Here is a 27,813-nt window from a genome sequence, read left to right on the forward strand (position 1 = left end):
TTCTTGCTATTTTAATTATCCTGATAGCTGTCTACTTACAAACGTGCATGTAAGTGGGCTACAGTAATTAATCATAAGCATTCATAAATAGTGATAAAGTTATGTTAGGGTAGATGATAATTCCCGGGAGGATTACATTTGTCTTAAGTGTAAATTTATATTACTAAGATTCAGCATGATTGATTCTTGCTTGGCCAGCAATAGAGGACTTAGTGTCCATACTGGCAGAGATTGTATCTGGTCAACAGGAAAGGAAAATTGGCCAAGAAACTGCCAACACAGAATCTGAAGCTGTGAAACCTGGTCAAGAAGAAATAAAGCCAAATAAGCAACAGATGAAATATTATCTTAAAGCAAAGATTAAATCACTCAGTTGGAAACGAGAATTATATTGAAAAAGGTGATGCTGAGAGTATGAAGGGACATAGGAATTTTTTAAAAAATGGTATTAACAAATAAACTAGAGTGCTGAATACCAGCTGTGTTTTTTTTAAATAGACCTTAATTTTTTTTCAAAAATAAAAAGGTAGATAGTTTTAATATACTCAAAGTCTTCTGACAAATAGAAGGGAGAACTTCTAAACCTTGTGAATCATTTGGAAGAGAATGCCAGAGATCCCAGTCCATGAGAGCCATGGACATACCGGAGAGACCCAGCAAGGGGCTGCAAGGATGATGAAGGGACTAGAGCACCTCTCCTGTGAGGAGAGGCTGAGGGAGTTGGGACTGTTTAGCCTGGAGAAGAGAAGGCTCAAGGGGAATCTCATCAATGTACATAAATACCTGCAGGGAGGGTGCAAAGAGGACAGAGCCAGGCTCTGCTCAGTGGTGCCCAGTGACAGGACCAGTGGCAATGGGCCCAAACTGAAACACGGGAGGTTCCCTCTGAACATCAGGAAACACTTTGTCACTGTGACCGAGCACTGGCACAAGTTGCCCCAAGGAGGCTGTGGAGTCTCCATCCTCAGAGATCTTCACAAGCTGACTGGACACAGTCCTAGCAACCAGCTGTGGGTGGCCCTGCTTGAGCAAGGGGGTTGGACAAGATAACCTCCAAAGGTCCCTTCCAACCTCAGCCATCCTGTGATTCTGCAACTCTGCCTGAAGCCTACTGGGGAAGGTTATAGATTGAATGAGGAGCCAGAACAGAAAGAAACTTCGGTAAGATACACGCTTTGCAACACTTGTCTGGTACTGTTGTACCTGGTATGGCACCCTTAGACATTGGAGTAGCCCAGTGGGCTCAAAAGGGACAACAGACTTGTTCCCACACCTGTGTTGCAGAAATCTACTGCCTCTAAAGAGGAGATTTTCTAGGAAGTTTATTGATGATTGCATGCAAATGAAAGTGTGGGGAGAGAAATGGGTAGGCAACTTGCCAACAGATAAAGTTGAATAGCACTGGTGTCACTGTGCAGTTTGCCCTCAGAAAATAAGTGAAGTTCTCTAGATATAGAGCAAGCCCTTGACAAAGTGGTGTGAGGACCACTTTGGATCACACTGGCCACAGCCCCATCCCAAGCAAAAGTAAAGACACCTTAACCAGGAAAGGACCTGAACAACCTCTGTATCCAGCAACATAACCACACAGCAGCGCAAACGTGCTGGCAGGGACGGTGCCTCGGTGCCCAGCTGGAATGAGAAAATGGAGCCAGGGAGCTTCCGGAGGTTGCAGGGGCAGCTGCCAGACAGACGTGATGCTCAGTGGCAGGCTGGCAGCAGAGGGAGCAGCCACTGCCAAGGACAGGGAAGGGAGCATCACCTGAGTCCCAACAGGGTTAATCTGCACCTGATGCAGGTGATGGAGGGGACTCTGGCTGGAGAAGCTGTCTCTGAGCACTTTGGGGGAAAAACTACCTTCTGTTCTCAATGCAAAACACATTATTAGTGGGGCAATCAAAAACTGTAAACAGGCTTAGCAAGTAAGGCAGAACAGTTTCCCTTAAAAAGCATTTGTTAGGTAAGTAGCACAAGTTTTCATGTATTTCTTGTGGCAGTCCTTCATTCAGATCGAGAAGGAGATGCATAGCAAGTCAAAGGGACAAAAAAATTGCTAAATACATACTTAATCCAGACAGTTACACAACAGTAAAGCAAGTTGGGCAAAAATGGGAGGGGGGAAAAAATGCAAGCAAAAATGGCAGTTTAATGGGTGTCAAACTTGTGAATGCTGAATTACGTTTTATCACTGTTGTTTTAAAATTAATATAATAAAAACAAAGCAGTAGTACTGTATGCATGCACGCAATTAGACCACTGTAAAATCCTGATTGTCCATGAAGTTCATTCACACAGGAAAATAAATTATACTGCTAGCAGCATTTTGGCGAACAGATGCATACCATGGCTTTGCATCAACTTAACGTTATTGGTGTCAACGAAATTCAAAGTGGTTAAAGCAGTATGAAAGCAGGATCCAGACTGGCACCAGATTTATTATATCTCTTAAGAAATGGTCCAAAGATGAACCCATCTTATTAGTCTTTTGTTGACATTGCATTTGGTAGTCATTGTCCAAAAAGTGAGAGAAAATACTTGATAAGCCAGATGTAAAGAATTTGAGCTCCAAGCCTGACAGACTGCTTGAAGTGGGTGAAATCCACATCAGATTTGGACTTTGACAGATATAAGAGCAGGTAACAAAAACACAGGTGAAAGAGCCTGCATGTTCAGACCTGAAAAATGTTCCGAAGGGAACAACTGAAGTGAAGGCAAAAGTTGTGTTAGTCAAGTAATCGATGACTTAACAAAGTTCCCTACTTCCAGATGCCCTGGTCAGTTATGCCATCATTGAGGTGACATTATGGGTAAATACATATGGATGTAAGAATGGGGGCTCGTAGTGACAGTTGTTATGGGATGCAGGCATTTGCTTGCATCCTACCTGCTAGTCTCCTTATTAACACAAAACAAGTGAAATGATGGGTGCTTAGCTGGTTGGCTTTGGTGGAAAAAACAAAAACATCTCAAGAAGTTCCTCTTTCTATGTTGCCCTTCCTAGCTGCTTATTGTCATCCTCTGCAAACCCCTTGCTTGCAGTGATGCAATTGTTTGTATGTCTCTGTAAACCAGACTGCTGAAATGGTCTGGGGTAAAAAAAAAAAAAAAAACAAACACTGCTCTCCCACCCAGAAATAAAAAAAATCTGAGCTTTTCTAATGTGATTGCTTCAGTGATCCAGTTTGCATCTTGGCTCAAGAAACAGTTGCATTGGAAACGCTTGCATGGGGAAAAGGTGGGGCATGTAGTGGAAATAAGCAGAAAAGGGTAGGAAATGCTTAATCTTGCAGAAGTAATTATACATGCATTTATCCTGGCCTTTTATTGGGGAATATGCACCAGCGTTACTTCAAACTTCACAGATATTCTAGAAGGCCTGTTAAGGAGCACCTTCTCAGTCAGCCTAGCATGTAAAAATAATTACATCAGAAAAAAAATACAGTTGAAGAAAAGCTTGGGGAAAGAAATGTAACAATTTTCAGTAATTTGTTCCACTGCAGTCAGGAATAGCTAAATGAGGAACTTAAAAAGGTTTTGAAGAACACCAACAAAACAATCAAGATTTCTTCTCTACATGTCTATAAAGAAGTGTATTATATTGTACCAGTACAATACATGCATCAGTGATGTACAAATACCATACTACTGCCATAGGATTGACACGGGGGAGATTTGACCTAGAAAATAACCACCTCCTCAGGTCCCACTTTCAAACTGGAGAAAAACCTCCATTCCTTTAACACTAATCATAGCTCTGGGCCGGGAAAAATTCACATTTTCAGGTTTGGTTTAGACCATTGAAAACAAGTGAAGTGATTTCAGAGAAGTCCTTACTCCTCACCATGAAGACCTGATTCATGGAGTTAATCCTATTTTATATGAGGGCTCAGTCTCTGCCTCAGCTAGTCACTGCCTACGTGGGGACATGTGGGACATGGCATTCTGGTGCTGTCTCCCCTCTCCCACTTCGGGGGTGTGGGGGTGGAAGGAAGGGGGTGCAGTTGCTTTTGTACTGCTGCCCATCCTTCAGGGACTCTGCCAAGTCCCTGTAATGGGCTTCATCATGTTATTAGGAGCAGCTGAGAAAATGTTGCCTACAGGAGGTGCTAAAACCGGCATTTGGGGTGGAGTGGGATGTTTGGGTTCCTTGACTCACCCTGGGCACTCATCCAAGTGGGATCTGTTATCAGAAGGAAGCCCTTCTGGTAGAAAGAGAAGAAGGATTTCTGGCAAAAATCCAGTGTAGTGAGGTGGGTCTTTGTTAAGGTAAGCGTTGGCTGAGAAATACACATGTAAAACAAGTTTGCTTTGCAGGAAGGCAAGAGCTGTGTCAGTTTAGTGCAGAGCTTGTTAGACCAAAGTTTCTGTATCAAACATCTCCTGACATTATTCTTCCATGGACGTAATTACTGCAATTACGGGCTACTTCTACAGTGCTAGATGCATCTGACCCAAAGAGAGATCTTGGTGCCCTCACCTCGTGGGGCAGAGGGGCTCGTATCCACATTGCACAGGGGCAGACTGACAGCAGTGACAGCCGTGTGTGCAGCACATGGATCTGGCTCTTCCCATGACACAGAGTGGGGCTTTGATGGACCTACAGCATAATTGTTTTTCTGTGTGGTTTTTCTTCAATTCCAGCAGCTGAAATAATATGAGCGGTGTGCCATATGAACGGGTGGGGGGGGGGGGGGGGGGGCGCGTAACCTTTAGCTGAGGATATGTGTTGCATGCCCTGGGGCATGGCGAGAGGAGATGTGTGTTTAAAGGTACGCAAGCCTTGCTGGAGCAGCGTCACAGGGCTGAGCAGTGTGGAGGCAGCTGGACTTGATGCAGTCCTGCCCATACTGCTCTTTGGGCATGGCACCTGGAGAGCTCCATCTCTAAAACCATACCTGTGCTTTAGTTGGGGGGAATAGATGATTCGCTCCCCCAGTGTAAATGAGCAGTTGTACCTTGTGGGCAGTCGGGGCCCAAGACCTTCAGGTGAAGTTGGGAGCTAAGTTACCTGATTGTATAGAGTTTGTCAGAGTCTATAAACCTATAAATATGTAAAATATAAATAATAAAAAAATTTATATGAATGACATGATCTCACAAGGGCACACAGGGCTACATGAGATAATTTCTGCTTTAAAAACCTGCCTGTGAAATGAGAAGGTTTAAGAAGTCCTCTTCTGGACAGTGCAAGGACCCGCCTGGTGGGAGGACTTTGTGGGGGTGTCTTGCTCAGCATAAGACACCTGAGTGGCCCATTAGTTTCACGAATCCCATGCTAAACCTGTTACATGGAAACACACGCATCTACAAGGTGACAGCACTTAACTTTAAAATGTAGGTTGAAAATGAAGAGATGAGAGCTTTTCTGCTTTTTTGCACAAGTACAATTTTACTGTGGACATGACCTGTAAACACTTGGACTTAGGGAATTCTGTGGGATTTTGATTGCATTACAGAATATTAATTTGCTAATTTACCAATGCAGAAAAAGCACTTTCTGAAAACTGAGATAAGAGCTGTTAATCAGTATTTGCACAATACCAAAAAACATGCACAGTTGTTCCAAGTTTTCTCTTTGAAACACCTAGTTTTATTGAGACTGCAGGTAGATTGGGAAAAGTTTCTTCCAGAAAAAAGGATGAAGGAAGCCATGGCACAGCTGACCTGATTTTTCTTAATGCCATCTTCATTCCTAGGGGCTTCCGAGCAGCTTGGGGCAGACGCTGGCTCCTTCAGTACAAGCCTCTGGCCAGTTGTTTTCTTGCTGATAAACTTTTAATTTGACTTTAGCTTGCTTTTAACTTCCCATACTGTTTAATGTTTACCTCATTTGGCACTTTTTTTTTCCCCAAATAATTTATTAAATAATTGAGGCAGTAATTAGGTGATGCTTCTGATAGTGCCCATTTGCTGATCTTCAAAACATTTTATCCATATTTCACTTACAATCACCACACCTGAAATCAGCTGCTGAGCAGAGCTACTGATAGTTTGCTAAAGCAGATATACTTTTGGCAGACCACAATGTATTTCATTATCAGGATTAACAAAAAGATACCTTTATAAAAATAAAAAATGGATTCCCAAATGTATACATTTTCAATAATAATTTATTACATGGTGCCAATTAAATATACCTTAAACTAGAATATTTTAAAATAAAAAATAAGCATTACATACAGTTCAAGTGCCAGATGAAAGAAATGTGTAGCCTTTTTTTTCTTATTGATACATCAGATTCAGTATTTTGTGGTCTCATTTCATCATGCAGCAGCTCATTTGGATTGTCCAGGAAGACTAATTAACACTAATGCTTCTAAAGAATTTTCATTTGTGATGCTAATCTGTCACAAAACCAAAAGCATCCTCAGAAAGCCAGGGAAAGAAGTAAAGAGACTACATCTTGCAGCCAGCTTAAATTAGTGTTAGCTTGATTTGTCTTAATTGAAAGGTTGTTTACATCTCTTTTGTAAGTGTTTATAGAAGTTGGCAGACAGAAGAATAGCTGCGTACGTACATGAACAAAATTTTCTTTTATTGAAGCTGTTGTATAAAGTACTGTCATTAAAAAACGTTTTGAAATATTTCTGTACACATAGGCTTAAGGTATAAGCCTGTCTCTGTGTTTATGTATATACACACACAACATGCTGCATTATTTTTACTACTGAAATTTTTATGCTAAGTCCTTACATTGCATGAATATTTCTACGTGCCAATTCATTCTATCAGCCAATTGGCCTCTGTTTAAACTTCCATGAGATACGTGCAAGTCAGAAAAATATCTTAAACACAACTTGTGAAAATGTCTTGCTTTTGCACTAGCACTAATATACATGTCTTCAGATACCCCAGCTCAGCAGAAATGTAGTGCTTACGTAGCTGAGCACCCCTAAAGCTTTATTGGGATTCATGAGCCCTGGGTCCTGGACTGCTGGCTAGGTGGACCTCGGGTTCTTGTTCTCTGGTTCTCCACGTTCACAGCATCTCAAGACAGGCCATCACCCAATCATCATATACAGAAATCACCCAACTCTGATGATGTTGGGTAGACCTCACCTAATATCTTCAGGATCCACATTATCCATGCTGGCAGAGGGAAGGAGAGGCTGCTAAGCTTACATGGCAGCAAGCAGCTCACAGCTATTCATAAACAGCTTTAAGAGATCTTGTCCTTTAATAATACAGGATAAATATTGTTGATAGGCACACTGATGCGTTCCTAGACCTTAAATGAAACTTAAAGGAAAATGGGGAAAGACATTAAGATTCCTCAACAGAGCATAATTGAATTGCAGCTTAGTTCATAATGCTGACCACTGAAGTTTGCTTCGTTTTAGCATTGCTAGACCATGTACCGCATGTAAAGACAATTAGCAGAGCAGAGAGAAAAGCAGCAGATGCTAGAGATGAACAGAGTTAGATGACTCATTATGTCATGAAGAATCTCTTTCAGAAAAGTGAAAAGGTTGGTGTAAAACAAGAAAAGTCTTGAATAGACAAATACTTACTAAAGAAAGAATTCGAAGATTTCAGGAAAGAGTAGCGGAAAAATTAGATTCTTACAGTGCTCTAAAACATGCGTATGCCTGAACTGCAGAGGATAAACACAGACATACAAGATGGAAATTCTATTCTCCATTCTCCTCCCCACTCCTGCCTCTTCTTTCCTTTAGGATTACATGATTGATGGGTTTGGCGTGTTCCCTGTGGAACCAAAAGAAAATGTGTTTTAAAACTTCCTAAGTCTTTAAAAACTGCTCAACTGATTATCTGCTGGAAGGTAACTCTAAGTGATTTAATAACAGCTTCCTGAAGGTTTTGCGATGTATGCACATTTTACAGCAGCGTTTCAGTCTAACAAGACTAACTAGAAATAAGTATTTGCCATTTCAAAGATTTGTTCTCACAGGTACCTGGTGCATGTAAGGTAGAAAGCAGGTCTCTTGAACCAAGAACCTCCTGTTCTCAGAAAATGCTCCACGGTTACAGTTCTCTTTGTTTCCTTGAAAAGAAATTTAATTTGTCTTTGCAATCTCACCTGTTAATTTGAAACTTAAAGAAGTGTCTCACTCTCTATGGTATCACTTCACTGGTGGAGAATTAAGCATGTAAAAAATGTCAGGTTTTGCCTCTGCAGAGACTGAATTTTGCCCAAAAAATGCTGTGGGTTTATAATATTTGTGCGCTTCTGCAAAATCTTATTTGGGAGATGCCTTTGTCGGGTATGCATTAATATAAGTGACAAAAGATTCAGCAATGTCAAGTCCTGTAAACAAACCACTCCAGGGAAGTAACATTAACACATAATTGTATGTTTTTACCATGTCAGACCTGTCACAAAAAATAACTTGAATTGTGATTATAGTAATTAATTTTTCCTCTGCCATTTGAAACATGCAAACTTATTATGGCAATGAGGATGATAGATACTGGCCTGCCATTTTAGTGCATCATATATTTACATTTCCATATGAAGAATTATTACCAAAAGATGTTAACAGGATGAGATCTATACATAAATGTATCTTTAAATATACCCACTTTCTTTACATTAAGACCTGAAGGTCTTGAGGAAAAAAAAAGGGAGTAAAACTAGGCAAGAAAGATAAAGCAAAACAGATTTTTTTTCCCCAAAATCAGAGAGGTCCAGAAATCACAGTGCTGGAAAACTGGTTTGTGGGGTTTCGTACCAGTTTGAACAGAAAGAAGAAAATGTCATTTTTCCGTCTGCTGTTGCAGTCCCCAAAATTCTGTTAATCTGACCATCTTTGCTTCGTTACTGCTGTATTAACACTGTGTCCAGGGTGAGTGGGTGGCTGAGCTTCCAGCTCTGTGGCATTCCTTCTGTTTCGAAGCGGAAATTTCTATGTCTTGACATATAACTTAAAGAAAAAAAGGGGGAAAAAAGGAAAGAAGGAAAGGTGCTGATTCACTGGTAGGAGGCGATGACAATACTATAACCAAAGGCACTTCTTTATGTGCGCTTACACTGTGTAGTTTTATAAATAAACCCGAGGGGCTCCTTCTTCACCACCACCCCCATCCCCGAGTATTGCGTTCTGCCTGCCTGATCCCATCCGACAGTAGAGCTGATACCGCACTAATCCCCGCAAGTTTGGGACTAATGAACTAACTGCTGGGCTGCCGCCACGGAGCTTGGTCCCAAACTATACTGTACTTCACACTCGATTTATTCTCCAGATGGCGAGACTGCGCAGCCCCGCCGCGAGGGACCACCTCTTCCACTGGAGTGTAAAAGTGGACGGATGTTGTTTTCTTTGCAGATTTGATAATTCAGAGCTGGGAACTCATGAGGATGGTTAGTTATTAGGTTTAATGGGTGCCAATTGCACCAGCAACACGCGTATTCCCATCTTTAATTTCAGTGTCTGTTTGTCTGGGTGGCTGTGGATTTGTCAGCAATGCTGCGTCACTGAAACCTGTATCTTCTCCGGTTGGCGTAGCTCCACGTGGTAGTGAGCATCCTCCCATGTCCTCCTCAGAGTCAAACAGAAGGGATGCTAAAATAGCACCCTGACCAACGTTTTCTTCCCCAGTGGGTCTTCCAGCATGAGTTGCAAATGTAGCGTATTTTAATAATGTCACTGTTTAACTTGAAGCAGTCTGTTGTCTTTCTCTCTGGTTCAGTTTGATAAAGAACCCAACCCACGTGGGACCCAGTGGGGATACCGCCATCCCAAGCTACCTGGGGATGGAATCATTTACTTAATGATCAGATTTATTTCTTTATCAAATATTCATTCATGAATATCTGATGTTGTAGTTCTCATGTGAAGAACAGGGTAAACCATTTCTTTCACTGTTTCTTAAAAAATCTAGTTTGACCACTCTTGGCAGGGACCTTACATAGTATTTGGAGAACGTGTTTATTATTGTATCTACTAGTATTAAAGACATTATTGTATCAAGGACTACTTTTTTCTATACTGTTGCAATTTTCAAGTAGTTTAGCTAGCTTAAAGTTTTAGGTTTTGCATGGATCCTGCAACAAGAATAACATCTATGTTTCCCTGCGTAATAAGGCAGAAAGGGCTCTTCCTTTCCCCCATGTTTATAGTACATACTGTCAGAGGGTTTAGTAGATTTTTTTATTTAGCCATGAAATGTTTTATTGGAAGCCTGTGTGGGGACCTGATACACCCCACTAACATCAATGAGATTTTCTCCATTGCAGGAAGAGTAGGCACCGAGTCAGCCCCCTCATGAGCTCTGACTTTGGCAGCCAGGTACTCCGAGTTTGTCCCAAAATTGAAAACATAAATTGAATCCTGATGTGGAAACTATAGTGACTAGAAGCATTTTATCATGGAAGGGAAATGTTTCCATTCCTGGGGTATCTAGGCAGACAGATCTAAAACGTAGCAGTTCGAAGAAAACGCATCAATTCTCAACCCAACAGATGGCATGGGTGTGTTAACTAACATAGCAACATATTTCCTATTAAAATATGGGGAAAAACAACAACCCCCTCCCCATGTTTGTTGGTTGGTATAAATTCAGTGAAGTTGTTGGTTATTTTTGGGATACGTACCAGAGGGCTGCACATTTAGTTTATGTAAATTGATAACAGCAACAGCCTGTTAATAAGTGTTTTGTATGGAAATATACCTAGAAAGACATGATCTGTCTTTTTGGGGAAGGGAGTTTGCAGCCTGAGGAAAAAAATAGCTAATGAGATGGTCTACTGCTCATTATTCTAATCTGAAAAAAATCGTAACGAATTAGGCTGTAAGTTTGCTAGAGATGTGCCTTCAGTTGGAATTGGATGCTGCCTTAGTGGATAATTTGGGGAGATCTTTCTTTTGCAAATTGGATCAGTGTGTGCTGAAACGGTGATAATCTGACTTTAATTAAAAGCATAAATTGGTTTGGAGCATGTTTTTAAGGTACCCTCCTGCATCATATCCAGAAACTTTCAGCCCAGCCCTGGAAAACCATTACCCCTGGTCAGAGAAGGAAAACGTAAGGGATTTGTGTTAGCCGGTATTGGCATCATATGGTTCAGAACAGCCATTTCAGACGGCTGTGTGCTGGAGCTGTCTTCCAGCTGGATGTGTTTGTAGTAAACTGCATGCATCTTTGTGTGGCTTTCCTAATGGCCCCAGTCAGAGTCCATTCACAGCAGTTGGAACGTTTCGGGTTGTATTTTCCAGAGATTACCTCTGAACGTGCCCCTTGATCGCAGCACAGGGATGCGTACATGTGCGCCTTGTTCCCGTCTGTCCGATTAACGGGCACATGCTCCCAACCTTTGGAGAAGCACGGCTAGTAGCCCCAAGCTGAAGGCTGTTTGCTTCAGATTTCATTAACTTTCTGCTTCATTATTCCTTCCTTTTAACCAGTTAGAGCCATCACTTGCTTTTCTCTAAACTTACCCTAATTATCGGGGGTCCCAGCCCTGTAAATCAGTACACTGCAGAGCTGTCTTAAACTGGCCTGGGAGACCCTGTTCTGATCGGACCTGACAACTGTAAGCTACTGTTCCCTCACACCGTTTAACTCAGACCACATTGGGAAACTGCCTCTGCCCCTCTCGCCAACAGAGATTTGCATCCGTCTGGTTTAAATCTACTGTCATGTGCTGTCTTGATGATTGGTATTAGCCTGGATATTAACTTTGATGATTTTTTTTAGTTTTATTTTTTACCCTTGAGTTTGCCTGTTTTCTTGAAAATCATCTCTATTCAGCAACTGCATATTGTTGAAGTCGTTCCTGAACCCGCGAGAGTCAGAAGCTTTAAAATTTTATTAGCCACATAAAAACTCTTCACAAATGAAATGACTTTTGATAAGTGTGCATTTTGACAATGCAAATTTGTTAGGGGCTGTTGGTGAGTGGAAGGAATTTGGGGTTGAAACTGCAGTTGACAGGAAGCAGGGAGCCCAGCACCCTCCTTCCCCCCCGCCACCTTCTCCAGGCCAAGAAATGCTTTTCATTTCAGAAAAGCATGCAAGTATTCTCCATGCAAATTGACTATTAAACAGATTTGTAAATTTACATCCACAAAAATAACGAACAGCCACAGGAAGTGTGTGTCTTTGGAGATTTTATTTTGTGCCGGTAGGAAAATATCATTTTTATGTGGTTCAGGAAAAATCTCCCGAGTTACTTTGACGTTGTTTTCACATGCAAGTTGTAAGCTCTACCACAGGCTTTAATACACCTTGAATACATGGGGAAAAGGAAGATGTATACAGTAAAGCCAAAGTATACGTACATCTGTGCTTACTGACATTCAAGCAATATAGAGATTAATTACAAAAATTAATTGTTTAATGCAAGTTTAATAACATGCCATTTTGTGAGTACAGACGGTTAGTGCAACATGTTGTGGTTAGCGTGAAGATTTTTGTTTGTTACATGTGTTAAGCACTAGTGGACACAAAAGTCTTGTTTTCTACAAGTGGTGGTGGTGTAGAAATACTTAGACATAAAACCCAAGCATTTCATTTACCGGTTATAAAGAAATGAGGAAGGTAAGACTGCGAGGTGCTGGTGATGACTGCTTCAGTAAAAGTACAAGAGTGGCAGACATTTTGGGGACATCAGTACACTGGCTGTCTAGCTTTTTCCTCATGTCGTTTCAACAATATTTCTCCTCGGTGCACTTTTCTGTCAATAGAAAACATGCTTTCTTTTTCTTTTCTTGTGCCTCTAAACTCATTTATGTTGTAGAGAGAAGCAAGACTGACTGTTGTGAAAACCCTTGAAGAGTTTGACTTTGGCCATGCTGAGAAGTGTGTTAGGATAAACTCTGTGTCCAGTGGTCTTGCAGAGGAAGATCTGGAGGTGCTTTTGCAGTCCAAGACCCTTCCTTCAAGCATGATGTTGCCAAAGGTTGAATGTGTTGAAGAAATAAGATGGGTGAGTACCAACAACACAGTAGCTTTTGACTGAAGCTGTTGGGCCAAGTTCACACAGGCATAGACATGAATGACTCTTGAGTTAGGAAGGCAGCTGCAAATACCATGTAATGTTGTTGCTTGGCTAAGGTCATTGGGAAATGCATCCACTTAAATGTGTGTAAGATGTGCTGTATAAAAAGCATGCACAGAACACCTTGCATTTATAAAGAAAATCAGGTTTATTTCTCACACAGTCAACGAAGAACCAATATTGATGTCAGAGTTTATTATCAGAAACAGAAGCATAAGTATCTGACTCTTCTCTAACTATCCTAACAAGCAAAATTACTGTCTCTGTCCATGAGCATTATTTACACGCATTGTAAGCAGGAGATGGGAAAACTATGTTAGCGACATATGAAAAAATGGGTTGGGGGGAAGGTCACTCCTTGGGGCAACTGGAGGAACAAACAGGAAGCTTTTAACTAGTGTTTTTAATTAGCACAGATATTATTTCCTGAACAGTTCTCTATTTCTTCCTTTTTAATTGCTGACAGGTGTGTTTGTGTTTCACGACTGACTTTTCAGCCAATAAAAACCTGAAATGTAAATGGTTGGCATGTCAAATTACTTAAGAAAACTTTGAAATAGGCCTAATTATGCTATAATTGTTTTAATTGTCAAGAAAGGGGGACTTTTGTTTAGAGATATCATTATTGCTGTAACATGCCAGTAAAAGAATAATGCTTAATTCACTTCTGCATTTTTGCAAACCACTAGCCAAGCAACTAGCACACGTGTAAGCTGTGATGAAAGGCAGGCAGACGTATTAGGATTTATTTTAATCCCAGCATCTAACCTTGATCAAACCATTGAGATTGGGCGTGTGCGTACAACTGAGCAAACACACTGGGTAAGTGACGAGCCCCGTCCACTCCGTGGCACTGCCCCTTCGGCCTCCACTGCTCGCAATGGAAGGTACACCATCCCCTTCCACCAACGTTTAATTAAATTAACCAGAGTATACCTCTCAGGGTTTACAGCCGTGTAAGTGTTAGACATAACTTGTCAGTAATGAATATTCATGCTTCCAAAATGGCAGGGCCCTTGCTGCCACCAAATAGGTTTTGCAGGGAGGTGGGATGCGGGGGCTTTTTTGCCCCCTCATCCCCTTCCACCTTCCTTCTCGCTAACTTTCATTTCCATCATGGAAAACAAGCCACCCCCAACAACTTCTGCCTCATTGTCCGCCTTGTGCTTCCCTCTCACTTTGCCCAACCTTTGCACACAAAGAGCACGCTCTGCTTAACGCTGCTACCTTCTTTTCCCAATCCTCCCAAAATTCACTCCAGCATGATTTTTCAGCCTCCCAGAAGCTGTTTATTTCCCCCTACACATACCCACACCCCCCCCCCTTCATTTTTATTTATGTGCAGCAGAAAACCTGGAGGCTGATGCACAACTAAAAGATGGGCTTACTTGTTTTCTTTTGTGTGAGAATCTCTTGCTTTCCTTTTGTCCCTAGTGTGGGTACTTGTTTGACTGGCATGGCTTATTGGACTATAACAAGCGTAACTCTCCCTCCTTTGTGGCGGGACAATTCTCCCACAAATCCTGACCAGTGTGCATTCTTCCCGACACACTATTGGGTGTGCACTGGAATTGAAAGAATTGCTGAGGCCTTGCTACTTCATCCCCTCCCCAAGCTTTGTGGGTTTTTTTTCCCTCCGCCTTCCTTTTTTTTTTTCCCCCTTTCTCCCTGAAATGAACACTTTACCGGGCCGGAAACATTTAATCGTCTCCTTTTGAAAAAAAAAAAAAATTAATTGAAACTTCTCCACTCGTTACCTTTTGTATTGGTGCTTGCTGCAAATTTTTTAAAAGAGAGAGGAAGGGAGACAATATTTAATTAAGCATGCTTTTTTTTTCATTTACCTTCAAAACAAAAGGTAGAAAAAAATCCCAGGAGTGTGACTTTTAAAATATTTTCAAATAAAAGAAGAGCTCTATTGCTGTAACATGCACCTAAAATATAAACCCAGTAGCACATTTTACTTTTTTTTGCTTAAAAAAAAAAAGATATGAGCGTTAAGAATATACGCTGATGCTATTATATTACCTCATTTTCTGCATGCGCCTGGATGAAGTTTACTGTTTTCTGTCACTATAGTACCTGCTATACTGTACACTCCCACGTGTGAATTGCATGGATCTTTCTTTCTTTTTTTCTCCTTGCACATTTTTGGGTGGAATTCTCTTCTCCAGAGAAAAGTTACCAAGAGGGCCACAGTGACGATGCAAAGCAGGGATAGGAAGGGCAGAATTCTTCATCGAAGAAAGCTGTGATTTATTTTGGCCTAATTGTAAAGTTACTGCAAATTGCTGGAAAGCTTTTTTTTCAAGATCTGGGTGATTAGATTTTCCTTCTTTTGGGGAGGGGCAGTGGGGGGAAGCTAAAAGGGGAAATAACACCTCTAATCCAGCTTCTGGTAAATAGGCTGCCAGCTTTTAAAATGAGTTTCCTTTCTATTAGTCAGAATATTATGCTAAGCCTTAAGCATTAGTTTTTTATGTTGCCATAGCAGCCTTATTCCTGCAGGGTTGTGACCTGCGATGATTACAGTACAAAGCTTATAGGGTCTTGAAACCCCCTTTGAAGATGAAAAGTCTTTGATGGTTTATATTTATGCAAATCTCTTAGATATGATTTACCCAACTGAGACTGAATGGAGAGATGATTAAAATTCCCTTTCCTTTGATATCCATTAATAGTCGAATATTCCTTAAATTTAAAATATATGCATATGTTATTTTTGTCTTTATTTACTAACATAATTTCGCTGTACCTGCGATATGTTTATCTCCACGCAAATTACTCAATCTGGACAGACATAATAGAATTACAATATAGGGCTGAGGGTTTTTTCCCCTCTTTTTTTTTTTTTCCCCCTTTTGAAAGGGGAAAAATCTGTGCGAGAGCTTTTGTATGTTTCCAGATGATAGATTTTGGAATTTGGGCTACCCCACTGGCAGCTCAGAGCTAGCTGTGAACTGGTCTCATGGAAAAAATTGGCAAGCTTTGGTCTTCAAAGAATTAAACTTCCTTTTTAAGGCCTTCCTAGGTAAGCTAAAAAATTATGAAGAAAAGCCTATTGAACAAAAGGGTAACGGTGCCGTAATGAATAATACGGATGCCACTTAGAAGGCTGGGGAGCGCTTCCAGTGATGGCAGTGCTGGACCTGAAACAAAACCGGACCTCAGGTACAGCAGCACTTCATTGTTTTCCAGGGCCCGCGGATTTGCATTTCACTAAGCCAGGGTGAGAGGTGCTAAGCCTGGATTTTTTTTATTTTTTTTTTTTTGCAAACCAGCCTCCAAACTTAGAAATGTGTGGAAATGCTGCAGTTTCAAGTCACAGGCCTCATTAAAAGCTGGTTTAATTTTTTTTTAATTATAAGTTTTTTGGGGTGGGGAGGGATGATGTTACAGCCAGGTGAAAATTTAACCTGTTATATGTACATGTAGAATGTTCTTTTTTTTCTCTCTCTGATAGCTCATACTGTTTAGCTTTAGTTTTCAGACAAATTCTTACATCACCTAAAAGGCCGAACACTTGTAGAACCAATGAATTTTATCCCCTTTGTGGAAACTGCAGTGGGCTTGCTCAATTTTAAGGTAAGCAAGTCTCAAAGTGTTCATATTATGCCACCTCAGCAAACTAGGATAAACAGAATACTCCCCAGTCTCCTCCCGATTTCATCAAGGAAGAGAGGTTAAAAAATACTAAGCAAATTGTTCAGTCCCCCACAACATTTGTACGTCGAATTCCAATGTTTCTATTGTAAAGGCCTTCCTAAATTCAAAATACTTCAGTGACAGAACACTTCCAGATAGTCCATGCCAAATAATAAAACCTCTCTGTATTACTGTTATCATTTTGTAACACACTTGGAGTGGAAACGGGCTTCTCCAAAGGTCTGGAATACTCACTGTTGCAATACACTTGGCTATTTAGTTGCTATCAAACTCAATGGTTGTATAACATTTAATTAGAAAAAAGAATTAATTATCATTTCACTGTTGCTGAACTGGCAGATTTATAATGGTTTCTACTAATAACATTACAACCAAATTTCATGTTCTCATTTTTGTTTGTGTATGGTGGGGTGTTTAATGCTAAGATCAGAAGTAGTTTAATGCTAAGATCAGAAGTATAATTAACTTTGAAAATAGGAAATACCTGAAGTGTGCACTCCTTTTTTATGGTAATAGATCAAATCTTATTTTTAGTAAGTCCATTTTAATATAAATTACTCCCCAGTCTTCGCTGTGAAGTCCAGGTTTTTCAGAAAGGCAAGGCGGTGTGGTAATGAAACGGAAGATCTCATGCATACACCAGGAATTCAGCATTCTCCTCCCAAGCTCTAAGGGGAAAGTTTCGGACCAGCTGAGGACACACACATCAGAAGTACCTCCAGAAGTACCGACAGGCCTCACAGGCAGCTTGCTCGTTTGATACAGCCATTTATCTTACAACACACGCTAACATATCTGGGAACGCAATAAAGCAGTAACCAAATAGATACACTCCTGTCTGGTGTGCATACACAGAATTAAATCATATTTTAAACCAGCTGAGGTTTTCCTTCACCTACAGTTTTATAGTGGAATATGTTACAGCAGAATTTTTAATATTGCAGTTCCTGATCTTGGCAGGAGAGTTGCCTTTTAAAGCACTCTGATAAAGAATAATTTCTTGTCCCACCAGCTGCCATAGAAGAACACCCATTAGGAGAGCTGGTCATTACGTCTGTCTCTCTCCATATACCTTAGCTTTAAAAAATACGTACTACTATCCAAACATCAATATTGAAGAGTAATATTTTGGAAGTGCACTTCTGCATAGAATAGCTACAGCAGCAGAATTTTTCTTGCTTTTATTTTAATACTTTTCTGCAGCACTTGTGCTTCTCATTTCCTTAGATAATTTTTAGTTATATGTAACAGGCGGCTTTAAATTGGCAATCCTGTAAGGAATCTTTGCATCTTATAAGGAATCTACAACCATTTTAAACCGTTCATGTTATTTATTTAATAAAAGAGATTCTGATCTTTATTTCTGTTTCTCATGGAGATATGTTACTTGCCAAACTAATCAAATTAATACTTTTTGTTTGCATTTAAGCAGTATTTGACAAAGTATTTTGTTTCATACTGTTACATAAATATCTGAAGTAGTGATCACAGCAATACCCAGGGCATTATGTCAACCAGAAGGTAAGGAATCTGCTACAACATCCTGTATTTACACAGTCTAGGCATATAGGTGCTCAGGGAAAGATAATGTTTTCTCTTTTGCTGAGTCATTTTAAAGCAGTGTGCATAGTCAGGCACCTACAATGGCTTTGCTTAATAGGAGCAATTTTAGCTGAAGGATTCTGGTAACACTGAGTTGCTCTAATATCCTCTGTAGCCTCTCTGCATCCTGCATCTCTGTGGAAATTAATACTCTGTTCCCATTTGAAGGCTGTCTGTGAAGAAGCACTGAGAACAGGATCCCAGGCTGGCTTTCATTTGGACGCAGTCGTCTTTGGAGGAGAGGATTTCCGTGCCAGCATAGGTTGTTACCTGTGTGTTTACTATAAATGTTAATGTGTGGCATTTGCACTGGTGAAGCCTGATGTGATTTATGGCCTTTGCTTTTCTGACAGCAAAAATTAAAGTAATGACAACACTTGATCTGCATTTTACATTGCCACTTTTCTCCATAATTTTTTTCAATGCAGAATGTATTGCTGGCAAATTTAAACATGGTCCCTGAGTCTTATAGGGCACTGACACTTTCTTCTGCTTCTCACCATGCAGTAGCAAAAATTAATGAAAAAAAAAACAAAACAAAACCTGTTGAATCACTAAAATTATTGAAAAATATGATATTCATAAAAAACATACACATGCTTTCTATAACTATGTTTAAAGTCCTAAAATTCTGATGTCTGCTTCATCACTGTTTTAGACAATTACCAGTCAAGCTTTTGACATCATGCACAAATACTCTCCTGCTACATTTTGCTTTCATAAATTTACTTTAAATATGTCCCATGTCAATACAGCCATGTATTCATATGAAAACACTACTAGCCTTCCTCAAAAATAAAAAGTATTTCACAATTTCTTTTATGAGAGGCTGCTTAGCTTCTTATTAATCTGATTCAGTTTAAAGATAAAAGTGCAGAGATATCAACATTTAAATTAAAAATGAGTACATTGATGTAAAGATTAGCATTTCTTTACTAAAATATTCCTTACAAACTGGAAATCTGTGTCTACATAGTGACTCTAAGGAAAGGGAACATATTATTAATACTATTATTTTTTCACACCAACCTTCATGTGAGCACACTGCTTAGCTGGTGCCCTGTGAGCACATGAAGTCTCGTGAATACTTCTGCTTCTTCTCAGAAGTCATCTACCATCATTTTTTCATTCAAATACTAAAGCTTAAATATTCAGCTTGGGACATCAGTTGTGACAAGAATCAGAACCAAGGAAAGTGCAATTCTATTCTCAGCGTGAATTTTTTAACCATTTAGTTGTACCCAGTATATCAATTTGTGTAAACTTTCTCTTGCTGTAATGCTTCTTACTGTACATACAGTAAATAATATAATCAAGTAATTACTTCATGTTAGTTCCCCAGTCAGCAGTCCTTACCAGCCGAAGCTTCCACTGACTTCAGGCTTACATACAATGTCTGATTTGAACTAAATCAAAATTTGAATTTTATAATCTAGTGTTTAAAGAGAGATTTATTTTTTTTTTGCTGAGCAGCTTTTTTTTTTTTCAGAAGAGTATCATTTTGACCACATAGCCTTGCACAGCTCCTTTGTTTTCTAAATTGGTTAAATAAAATCTCAAACTTTCTTTTTTTTTAACATAGGCAATATTTAAAATAGAAAAGTTTAAAACACTCTTGTCAGTTTTTCTTTGTTTTCATCATCTTCGCAGGTGCAACAAGCAGTAAGGAAACTCATGATATTCTATATGCCAGGCAAAAAATAATAGTCACAGCAAAGGCATTTGGCCTTCAAGCAATAGACCTTGTTTACATCGATTTCCGAGATGAAGATGGGCTCCGCAGGCAATCAAGAGAAGGTGCCTCAATGGGATTCACTGGTATGGCTTTCTGCCGATGCCTCAAAATAATGCATATATTCTTCAATTTAAATATATTGCTACATTTACTGTCACTTAGACAAGTAACTTGGGTTTTATTTCAGGTCATTTATTGAAAAATTCAGTAATACCAAGCTCTTCTATGCTTATTAGCACCTTAAAAATTGTGACTGGAAATCTTGCCCAAAATGTCACAGGCTGCTATGTAAAGCCACATCCCACGAAGTGTGTGACTGTTTGTGAAGAGCAGTTGGGGTAGGGGCTGTGCAGTGATTCCTCCCATCACAGAGCACAGGAAAGGTGATACTGTACTCTGCGATGGCCACTCTACAATTGCTTTTTGAAATATTTGGATCTCTTTCTCCCTTTTTTTTTAAATGGCAGTTGTTAAAAAATACCTTTTAGGTGAAGAAGTTGAGAAGCAAACCTCATATGCTAATTGCTAGGGGAAAGTTATTTTCTTATTATTTTCTTTGATTTGTTTTTCATCTCCCGGCTCCCCTCCCAGTAAGTGCTGGTGACACCTACGGGTATTGGCAGACAGCAAGAGCAGCAGTCTCCTTGCCCCAGAGTCCTGTAATGCAGCCTGTTACCCCGTGACTGGTGTACCAGATCACTCGGACACCCTAGTGAGACACTGCAGCCAACAAAGGTTGGGGTTTTGCAATAGACGTCAGCCATTTGACACATGTGTTAGAGAATTCTAGCATACAGGACAAAACATTTTACTTTTTTTGTCTCTGACCATCATTCAGGGTATACATACAGTAACAGTACATCTCTCAGGTTTTTGTTACCAAAGGCATGGGTCCTAATGATGCCATCTAGCAAACTATATTTTTAGAGCTAGCAGTGTATGATATCTTAAAGCACCAAGCAAAAAAATAAAGTGTTCTTCTAAGTGATCTCGATGTGCCAGCGAAAGAATAGCAATCAATGCTCTTCAGCACAAATTCTGCCTTACTGTCTGTTGAGCTTCAACGTTTGCAAAACCAGGTCTTGTTTCAGAGGCAAAATGGTTAGCTCCTCACAGCTACATTATCCACATCCATGTGGACTTCCATCCTTCATTCATCTGTGGTTGAAGTTGGGAAAATAATACAGCTCCTGAATGGTGGCATCTGCTGATGGCTACCTAATCTCCACCAGTATTTCCTAGCTTAAGGAAAGGCTTGATTTTTGAAAAAACTTAAGCATCTGAACCTCCTGTTGACTGAAGATGGAGCTGCAGATGCCTAGCACCTTTGAGAACACTCTTTTTGAACACTTAATGTGTATCTAAATACTTAACTTGGGCTGCCAATTTAGGAAATTTAGAAATGCTCAGCATAAACAACATTGATGGTGGTTTGGACTCCACTGACTTTACAGTGGAAGTTGTCTGACATCAGGACGGGGTCCAGATAGGAGACAAATAAAAAGGTCATGTGTGACAATTTAGGGCATAAAGTGAATTTCTAACTCAGCCATAGAGGTGTCTTGCCTTTCTGTATGAGGAGTAAAGGTCTGTAAAAGGTACAGACGTCATTAAGGTGAACTCACAGCTCCTGCTCTTTGCCTTCTGCCTTTCTGCCACTACCATCAACTCATTTCCAAAATCCAGCAAACTGCCTGACCACCAGTCCAACCATAATTGGAGACAGAGCAACACTGACTTTTCTGATTTGGTGGCCAAAAAAAAATTTCTTTAAAAATGTGTTTAAGTCAAAACAAAACAGCTTTTTTCATATTTTTGGTAAAAAAAGAAAAAAAAAATTTGAGGGCAATCCAAAATGTTTAATTTGTTCTTTTGTTCCTTTTGCTTTCAGTTTTTCTAATGTTTTCATAATATTTCTTGCTTGTTTTGTCTAAAATAAAATGTCATTTCAAAACTGAAAGCAAAAGCATTTTGTTCCAAAACTATATAAATAAAACATTTTAACATTTCCAATTTAATATTCATCACAGAAAATTACAAATGGGTCTTAGCTTAATCCATGACCTTGTATAAAGCAGAAGTCTGCAGATCGTATTTGCCACTGACAATCCTCTGATAATGTGAAAGTAAAATACTGAGATATCACCCTAATAACGAGTTCAAAACATGTGATTCTTGTTATTTTAAGATAATTCAGAATCCTTCCTGCTAATTTTTCATAAAGAATCAAAATCATTTAAATCAACAGGACTAAAACAAGCTGAGGCTTCCAAATTGCTCTCTTAGCTGGAGAACACACATTTATTTGCACGCGTAGGGCCAAATTCACCACCCTCAAAACTAACGCAAATCCAAAATATTGAGCAAAGTTTTATGTCCTTAGATTTTCCCATATTCAGATTTAGACTGATAGAATTGGCCTTAATGTATTCAAATCTATCCAGTCAAGATTAAACAAGTGAAATAGTGTAACAAAGAATTTACCAGCTATTTAGTTACTATCATGAGCCTCATTGCTTATTGTAGCCAAGTTTTCTTCCAGTTATCTTAAAAGCAGCCTGACTTCCCTTCAGTGAGTGTATTTACATAGTCAAATGTTTTCAAATGTAATTTAGCTAAAGTAATACATCTTTTATATGTAGATTTATATTTATTTTATATATATTAGGAGAGATAGATAGATAGACAGACAGACAGACAGATAGATTTTAGCAGGGGGGGGGATTGTAAATATATATATCCACACGCATACACACTCGGCAAGATGTTTTACAATACCAGAACCCATGGACTTAAAGTCTGTTGTTGCCTATACAAATGGTCATCAGTTTTGGGAATGTTTATGTATAAAATTAAGTAAACCTTGCCATAAGCTTTAACAGCTGACTTAGTCATTATAGAAAGTCCTGTGCTACATGCTGAGAAGCCAGATATAAATAAGAAACACTATAGCTTTCCCCTCTTTTTGCAGTCTTTTGTAGAAAACTAAAATGACACCATCATACAGTTACCTAAAAGACTTGACAGGTATCGATTTAAAGCACGATATATCAAGTGGTACTGTAAAAAGGATTTCATGGTCATAAATTTTAATGTCTTCCAATTTTGGAGTCTCTCAGAAACTTGTCAATAACAACAATTTTGTTTAAAATACTTGTTTCTTTCCTGCATGGCATTGCTCTGTTATACAGTTATTTGGATACATAATGTGTGACAAAAATCAACTGAATGCTATAAATCAAAAGTTAGATTATATTCTCTGTAAATTGTTCAGCACTGTTTCAATGATAAAAAGTATAGCTTAATGCTACAGATATTTTTATCAAAAGCCAATCTTTTTACACTTTAAAAAAATCATATATAAATATTTTTATGTTTGTTGTAATTATGGACTGACTTTAAATATAATTTAAAATATAGTCTACATTTTTCCCAGAAAGTTAAGCTCCTTAGGGTTTTGCAGGAATTATTTGTACACCCTTCAATTTTAGAATTAGTAGTTTAGCTAGGGAGAATTTGTTGTATTACAAATAAGGAACATCATAATCTTATTAATGGTGACATTTGATTAAATTGACTAAAAAACCTTTAACTGGACCTAATGTAAAACACATTAGTTAAGAAAATTTGTCTGCATATCATTTCTTTCAAAAAATATAGTTCTTACAGAATTCTAAGCTTTTGCCTATTTTTAAGCTATTTTTGAAATCGTTTTGACTTTGGAAATTCAAACTGAATATTTGGATGCCCATAAGATCATAAACTAAAGCTTGTTTAATAGGAAATAAATAAAATAAAATTGAGCTATTTATAGCTTTTTAGCAAAGAAATGTAGCAACACTAAAACATTACTATTTCTTTGCTCATTAAGTAGTTTGTGCTGCTGCATCCCCAGAATTTGTTTGTACTGCAGGTTATCATTCAGCCCCGCCGCAGTCTCATAGAAGTAATCCCAGGATTTTTTGCAGCAGTGATTTTCCGTAAAATAGGTGCATCTTTGTGGTCATGTGTGAGTCTTCTTGGACCAGGTGATGGGCTGATTTCTAATGTACAGCTGGCTTAACATCAGTAAGACTGTGGGAGCAGAGCCGGTTGTACGCAGGAGACCTCCCTAGGTCCTGACACTTCAGACTTTCCCTTGCCCCCACGAGAGGCTGCAGTGTGCAGCAGGACGGCACGGCTGTGGGACCCTCTGTGTGCAGGAGGCTGCTCACTTGGTGGCAGGTTTGCAGGATCAGGCTCATCCCTCTCACTAGTTTTGTTATCTGGCATGGAGGAGAGTCGTTTATTCCGCAGGAAACTGGGAATTACGGTAGCCTTTCTTTATTAAAGCGCTTTGAAACCGAAGTGCAGAAATCACACCAATCTGTGAAATTCCCATAAAAATGAACTAATAATGTCAAATGTTACACTTTTTAAACTGTCAAACAAATTAGATATGTATTTGTTTTAAGGTAGCGAAATACAATAACAGATTAAAACGGATTATGTGGCTGTCTATTCATGTTTGAAAATCTCTAGTAAAAAAAAAAGGCAACACCTAGTTTTATTTTCTTAACGTGTGTTTATACAAGAAAGGATAAAAAATAGTGCTTCATAAAACCTCAGGGCACCACTGCTAGTTATTTAATATACCAGTGACTAAATAAATATTGCAGCCTACCTGCAACTGCTAACTATTGCACCAGCAGCAATTTAAACACTGTGGATTTTGTGATGCTAAGCCAATACTGAGAATTTAGGGCATGATCCTTAGGTGCCTGGTAACTTTCCTGTCCTACAGTCTCTTGCCATCTTCATCAGATCTCATTTTCTGACGCCTTTTAATACAACTTATTTAAGAGTGGCTGGAGCTGTTATTTATAGCATTAAATTCAGAGGTGCATTATACTTAAGTGTTATTGACTGACCCAGACAAACACTTGCACCTGAAATTACTGAGAGATGTATGGATTGAAATGGGGAGGGAGGAGAAAGAATCGTGTGTTCTTTCAAACTATATTAGAATGCAAGCGTAGATCAAAATATTTTCATTCTTAAAAAAATCTGGCAAAAGGCTATCTGCCTGTTGTCCAGTTTAAAAAATAAAAGACACCAAGTGAAATAATTAGCTAAAGAGCAAGAAAGTCTGCAAGGCATATGAGAGCCTCAAGTGGTTGGAACATTTTGCTTGAACATCTGTTTGTCGATGCATGATTCTGGTGTTATTAATCTTCTTTGTAGGTAAGCAGGTGATTCACCCCAACCAAATTGCTGTTGTCCAGGAACAGTTCTCTCCGAGCCCTGAAAAAATAAAGTGGGCACAAGAACTGATTTCTGCTTTTGAAGAACATCAGCGATTAGGCAAGGTAAATATTTTGTTAATATGCCATAGTGGAAACCAAATTTGCATAATATTTAAGATTTATAAAGATTGGTGATGGCTCTTTGCATTTATCTTATGAAGTGTGCTGTAACTGAGAGTATTGCTCATGAAATCTGGGTCTGGATAGACTATAGAGTGTATATTTATTATAAATGTGTCACTTCCCAATATATTTACAAATAGACCAGCTATCTTTTTCTCCCCCCCCATTTTAACTTTAATTCTTTGATTACACAGCCTTTTGAGTACCTGCACGTATCTACAGCATCGTTGAATTAAAACCGTTTCTCCATTATGCTGCAGAATCACAGTGTTACTGTCGTAGGAAAATATTTGCAATCAAAAGGCAGGTAGCCTGGGAGACAACTCAGACTGCTTGTGCAGATATCGTTTATGGAAGGAAATAAACAGATTAGGAAGTCTTGGTTTTCTAAAAAATCTCTTTGTTGGTGAACCTGTTTCACTTCTAGGGGTTTGATCCCGCAAACATCCCTAGCAGTGAGTGAATTTACTTTTGAGCAGAACTGCTTGCAGATTGTGGTTCTTAATCATTAAAAATGGGAATGTTTTATGTGTATTTGTACCAATTGCTGGACCTGAAATTTGGATAGAGGAGAAAGCAAATTAACACTGGAATATGATTGTTCCTAATTTAGTGCATCATTGAGTCTCACGTTTCCTGCTCTGTGGGTTTCTGCTATGTAAATATTGCGGTGGTGATGCACAATCTGTCTCCACTTTGTGCCAGTAATACTTAAATTAGGGGTCGCCTGAAGGAAGATTTTATGCTAGTTGTGGCATTGTCAGTTAATTATCTTAAAGGTTATTTGCTATAATCCAGTTTGCCTCTTTTTGAAAGAAAAAAAAAAGTTGCAGCTAAATATGTTTATCTTAGTTGCAGCCAAGCCCAGGCTCGCTAAAAAGCAAAGTCCGGATGTCAGAACAGGGAGTGCAGATGAGCGGGAACGGTTCACTTGTGCTTGTGTGGCATTCAGATGGGGGGCCAATCGCTTCAGCAGTGAAGTTCATATATAAGACTGTGCACAGGCTCTCACTTTCTCCAGTGTCATATGAGGGTTTTCTGTACATTTCTTCACTTTCTGGTGGGTAGGAAAGTAATAGATTGGTGTGTGTGCCTTCCCCATTCCCCTGCATTTCTGATGCTGCAGATGTTGTGCATTAGAAATGCTAAAAAGGCCAAAGCAGAAATGATGCTTTCATCTCAGGGTAAAAGTGTGCCAATGTGTTTGCTATTGCTCTGCCCTTCTCTTTGCTAGGCTATCGCATCCCCTCTGTGGTACCTGGGTGTTTCCAGCACAGCCGTGACTGCATTATTTGGGTGCTACCCCGAGCAGTTATTTTAGGGTCACTATTAGGATGCTGTATGCTCATATCTCTTTGTTCTGTTCCCTCGATTTTGAAATGTAGTTGTCTTCATGCAAACGATTTAGAAATATAAAATGTATGACTGGTTTTGCCCATTATTCCGATTTACAAAGCTTGGCTCTCTTACAAAAGGCATCATTATAAACATACTGCTGGTGCAAACATGTAGGCAGGTAGATGCAGAAAGAAAAAAGTCAAATGACATACTAAGCCAAATAGTGTTTATGTTGATGGTGTGTATAATACTATTAATTCAGCTGAATTTAGTGTCAGAAACTCATCTAAGGAATATGCCTGTCAAATGAACAGTCGATGAGGAGACAGGACTGAATTTAACTCTGGTCCCAGTATCACACAATCATGAAGCCAAACATGTTTAATATTGAAGAATTCTGTATTAGGTAAGCATTAGTCTTCGGATTTGTTCTGAAGCTGTTATTTTGCTGACATGATGCTGGTTTCTTGCTTATACCAGCCATTCAGGGAGGCTTTGTTTGGGTTTGGGGTTTTGTTTTTTAAAAAAAAATAAATACTTTTAAAATAGGTTATAAGCTTCTATAATCAGCTGCAAGAACAGATTTGCTGAGGGTTTGTGGTTTGCACTGTTTTTTTAACCAACCAGGTTGCATGCTTCATATATTTTTGTGTGTAGCCGTCTATCAATAAAAAAGGACTGGCAGGTTAATATGTGAACTTCTGGATCTTGTTATCACTGCCGTATTGCCAGTCTTCATAACAAAATGGGAAAAATAGTTTTCTGTGTAGTGCTGCAAACTTCTTAACCAAATTTGCAATTTGGTGTTATAAATGTGTCAGTAAGAAGAGGCTGAACAGTCTGATTACTTAGTATTTTTTCCAAAGCAAACATATCTCACTGAGGGATCCTCTTGCTCTGCATCCTAGCGACATGCTAAAATGTAAGTAATAACTCTTCCCTTACCACCTCCTGACAAATACTCCACACAGCGGTTTTAGTAATCCTTATGTCCTAATGAAACACCTCTTCTGTTTTCCTTTTCCTTTTATTATATTAAAGTGTTCATGTCAGTAAGACTAAAAATATAGCTGTGGTTAATATGGTTGAGACTTGCATGGTTT

At 39.2% G+C, this 27,813-nt stretch overlaps 1 protein-coding gene across 3 annotated transcripts in view; it reads left to right on the plus strand.

Moving 5' to 3' along the window:
* Window positions 1-27,813, plus strand: part of CLYBL (citramalyl-CoA lyase) — a 174,533-nt gene that overhangs the window by 133,078 nt on the left and 13,642 nt on the right. For 2 of the 3 annotated variants that reach the window (XM_055702708.1, XM_055702709.1), the window contains exons 3-7: window positions 12,701-12,889; window positions 16,445-16,546; window positions 18,398-18,491; window positions 19,880-20,047; window positions 25,188-25,312. In XM_055702708.1, coding sequence (XP_055558683.1) covers window positions 12,701-12,889; window positions 16,445-16,546; window positions 18,398-18,491; window positions 19,880-20,047; window positions 25,188-25,312 — 678 coding nt within the window. The remainder of the gene's footprint in view (window positions 1-12,700; window positions 12,890-16,444; window positions 16,547-18,397; window positions 18,492-19,879; window positions 20,048-25,187; window positions 25,313-27,813) is intronic. The other variant, XM_055702710.1, reaches the window with a different exon arrangement.

This window comes from Falco cherrug, chromosome 2, assembly GCF_023634085.1.
Source record: "Falco cherrug isolate bFalChe1 chromosome 2, bFalChe1.pri, whole genome shotgun sequence".
Classification (NCBI taxonomy): Eukaryota; Metazoa; Chordata; class Aves; order Falconiformes; family Falconidae; genus Falco; species Falco cherrug.